Here is a 4,007-nt window from a genome sequence, read left to right on the forward strand (position 1 = left end):
GGAAAGTCTTGTCTGACAAATTTCAAAAGAGAGCTAATTCATGCCATTAATGTCCTCCAACCAACATCATGTGCTGGATATGATGGAATCCCACAATTTATCTTAGAGTGTGTGTACCTCATAGATGTACTTCTAGTGATCCTAAATGATATCATCACCACTTAACTCTTCCCAACAATCTGGAACCAATATGCAGCATAGCCTTTACCCAAAACACAAGGGAGCTACATCAGTAACATAGTTCTGACCAATAATGAACCTTCACATATCCTCAAAGTAATGGAGATGAGACTACTTCCCATCCTAATCAGCCAGATTCTGCCATGGGATTCTCTGTATACCAATTATGCTGAAACAGAGGTCCACTATAACAAACCTGCTATCAATAACCAACACCATTCTGGAGGCATTTCAAGATAGGCCTCAGTTAGCAGTAGTCTACTTGGATATCCAATCTGCATTTGACTGCATTGATGTCCACAGCCCCCTACAAGTATTTGAGGAAGCATACTATATTAAAAGCAAAGTTCTTGCATTCCTAAAGTTGCATCTAATGACAATCTCCACCTGACTGTGAATAAAAAATTGTTCACACAAACAGTTGGTGTACCATTGGGATTCCTGTTTACTGTTGCATTTCATCCATTCTTATGCCAGAAAACTGATTTCATTAACTATGCTGATGAAATCAGATGAAAAAAATTTGAGGCTCCTCTATCAGATCCATGAGACTGACAGCTGAAATACAGCATCTGCTTCTGTCACCAACAGAATCCAGTAATATACCTCTTACAGTTTTTCCTAAAAATAAATCCAATGAAATCTGCACTAATGATCTTTGCTCTAAAATCACATCCAACACAGCTGAACCTGGAAATCCGTTGAACTCTCTTTTCACCAGTCACCAAGCACAGAGATCTTGGGGTTATTTTTGACACAAAACTCAACTTTAGACATGATGTTGCAGTAATCCACAAGGGTTTTTTTTTTTTTTTTTTTTACATAATGTATATTTTATTTTTACTAATTATATTTGCTTTGCAGTTCCTTTCCTTCTAATTGGCTTATTAATTCAGCCTATAATTTGATTTAAATCATCATATCATATAGGATATTCTCTCTCTAGCTTCAGCCTTCTGTACTTCCTTTTTCTTCTATCTTTTTTTCTACTAGTTCTGGCGTTTTGTGTAATTTACACCATCTTCTTGCCTTTAATACTTTTGTATCCTTCACTGCTGCTTTGCACACTTAGGTACAACTGTCATTAACTTTTATCACTCTAACTTTTTGCCTAACATTTATATCATTTATACTTTTATATATATATAGTATATATAGAAGAGCAACAAGATTGGTCAGTGGCACCAAAGGTACTCTTATTCCGGCAGACTGATTTCATTAGCTATGCTGATGAAATTAGATGAAAACAATCTGAAGCTTGTCTATCGGATCCATGAGACCGACAGCCCAAATACAGTATCTGTGTCCATCACCAACAGAATTTTATGAAAATTTCTATAACTTGAGTTATGGAAATTAAGCATCTGTTAGGAGACAACCTGATTGAAGTGTTTAAGACTAAGTGGGGTGAGTAAACTAACTGCTAATAATATTTGTATTCTTTCTTGGATAACATTTGCACAGACACAGATTTAAACTGGAAATAGATGGATGTACAAATATTTGTCTGCAGTCAGGGTGATTGCTGAAACAGGCTTCCATCTGTTGTCATGGAAGCATAGTTTCAAACGTTTTGGCAAATAAAGTGGTTAGTTTTTTTTTTTTTTTTTTTTTTTTTGCTGTGTAAAGATGCTTTCTTTTTTTTTTAATGTCTGGAGGATTTGGAAATATATGATCTTTCTTACTAAAAATACAAACTTTATCAACAGTCTAAAACCCCTAACTCATATAAAACAGAACCAAAAAGCATCATCTGAAAATTTTGAAATATCCACATATTTCCAAATGGCTGAATTAATACCACATTGATGTTAAGACTTTGTTTCTAAACTGTATATGTTGACTTCATATTTCTTTGTTTTTTGATATTTCAGATTTGAAAGGAGAATGCATTTTGCAGAGAATTGAGGAAAAGAAGAGAAGCAGAGAAAAAAAAAATGTCAAGCATATTTATTCACTAGGTAATTTATCAAAGAAAATAATGTCTTCGCACATTTCTTTCCAAATAAAGCATTCAAATATGTCTGGTGCAAATGAAATTAATAAAGATGGTGTCCACATTGAGAACCTTCAATACAAAAAAACAGAATCACAGGAAAGTTCAATGCTGGCAATGAGAAGTAAGCAGAATTCTCTCATCAAAAAGGAATTTACTAAAATAACAAAGTTCAGAAAGCCATTCTCAAAAGGTAATTTAAAAAAAACGGGGAAAAAACATCATCATGAGTGCAAAAATTTTAAATGTGGAACATGTGGAAAAATATTTTTATATTCGAGTCAGCTTAAGAGACACCTCTTGGTTCACACTCAGGAGAAACCTTTCACCTGTGAGAAATGTGGCAGGGCATTTTCAAGATCAGGAGATCTCAAAGGGCATTTTGTTGTTCACACCCAAGAGAAACCCTTTATTTGTGAAATATGTGGCAAGGCATTTTCAAAATCAAGAGATTTAAAAAGACATTTTTCAGTTCACACTCAGGAGAAACCATTTTCTTGCGAAATATGTGGCAAGGCATTTTCACAGCCAAGTGATCTAAAAAAACATTCATTAGTTCACACACAGGAGAAACCCTTTGCTTGTAAAGTATGTGGCAGAGGATTTTCACAATCAAGTGATCTGAAAAAACATTTGTTTGTTCACACCCTGGAGAGACCTTTCACTTGTGAAATATGTGGTAAGGGATTTTCAACGTCAGGAGATATAAAGAGACATATTTTAATTCATACTCAGGAAAAACCCTTTAGTTGTGATATATGCGGTAAGGCATTTTCAAGATCAGATAGACTAAAAACACATTTATTAGTTCACACCCATGAGAAACCCTACACATGTGAAATATGTGCTAAGGCATTTTCAACATCAGAGGTACTAAAAAGGCATTTATTAGTTCACACTCAGGAAAAACCCTTCACATGTGAAATATGTGGTACAGCTTTTTCACGTTTAGGTAATCTGAAGCGACATCTATTGATTCACAATGAGATGAAATCGTTCTCCTGTAAAATATGTTTGAAGGCATTTTCAACATCAGGAGATGTCAAAAGGCATCTAATAGTTCACACTCGAGAGAAGCCATTCACTTGTGAAATATGTGGCAAGGCAGTTTCTAGATCAGATCAACTAAAGAGACATTTATTAGTTCACTCTCATTAGAAATCCTTGTTTTGAAATATATGCCAACACATTTCAGTATTTAAGATAATGGGACATTCATTAGATCGCACACTCATTTCAGGAACTCTTCACTTGTGAATATTTGTGAAAGCATTTTCAACATCAAAGGAAACAGAAAATACAGTATTTCTGGGTTTTTTTTTCAAAAGAAACCATTCCTATAAGAAGTTTGTGGCATTCAGGATTTTTCAGCATCAAGGTATTTTATATTCAAAAATTAGTGTAAAATGTACTTACAGGAAAAACTTTTCACGGAAGCTGTTGAAGAAAATGCCATTAGACAGATTCCCCCTCCCCCACCTTAAGACCATCATTATGATTTTGGTGCATGTTTTATTTACATTAACTGACAAGTTAATGTCAAACTGGAATTTTATTTCACTTTGACATTATTTTCAAAGTTAATGCAAAATTTTAATATATGTACAAATAATAGACATGGGTCAGTTAGTTTTCAGCTATAATTAAAAGTATAAAACAACCTACGATTTAAATGCTGTAGTTATTAAAGCTAATAAAGTCTAAGCATATAAGTATACCAGAAAAAAACAGATTTAGGCAGATATATGAATTGTAATACAAACCATCCTAAGAATATTGAGAAATGGATAAATAAAACACTAACATACAGAGCAGACTGGGTAAGTGAAGA

General features: G+C 33.8%; 1 protein-coding gene across 1 annotated transcript; it reads left to right on the top strand.

The window, feature by feature from the left end:
• Positions 1-2,200: 2,200 nt before the first annotated feature.
• Positions 2,201-3,485, top strand: LOC150075545 (uncharacterized). The gene has a single exon (XM_090388541.1). The coding sequence runs from the start codon at positions 2,201-2,203 to the stop codon at positions 3,332-3,334; it is 1,134 nt and encodes a 377-aa protein (XP_090244667.1). The 3' UTR covers positions 3,335-3,485.
• Positions 3,486-4,007: the final 522 nt, after the last annotated feature.

Source organism: Mastigoproctus giganteus, chromosome 14, assembly GCF_048544385.1.
Source record: "Mastigoproctus giganteus isolate SK-2022 chromosome 14, ASM4854438v1, whole genome shotgun sequence".
NCBI classification, from domain to species: Eukaryota; Metazoa; Arthropoda; class Arachnida; order Uropygi; family Thelyphonidae; genus Mastigoproctus; species Mastigoproctus giganteus.

Bases quoted from the DNA above. Each gene is read 5' to 3' on its own strand.
- LOC150075545 (XM_090388541.1), top strand. From the start codon at position 2,201: ATGTCTGGTGCAAATGAAATTAATAAAGATGGTGTCCACATTGAGAAC.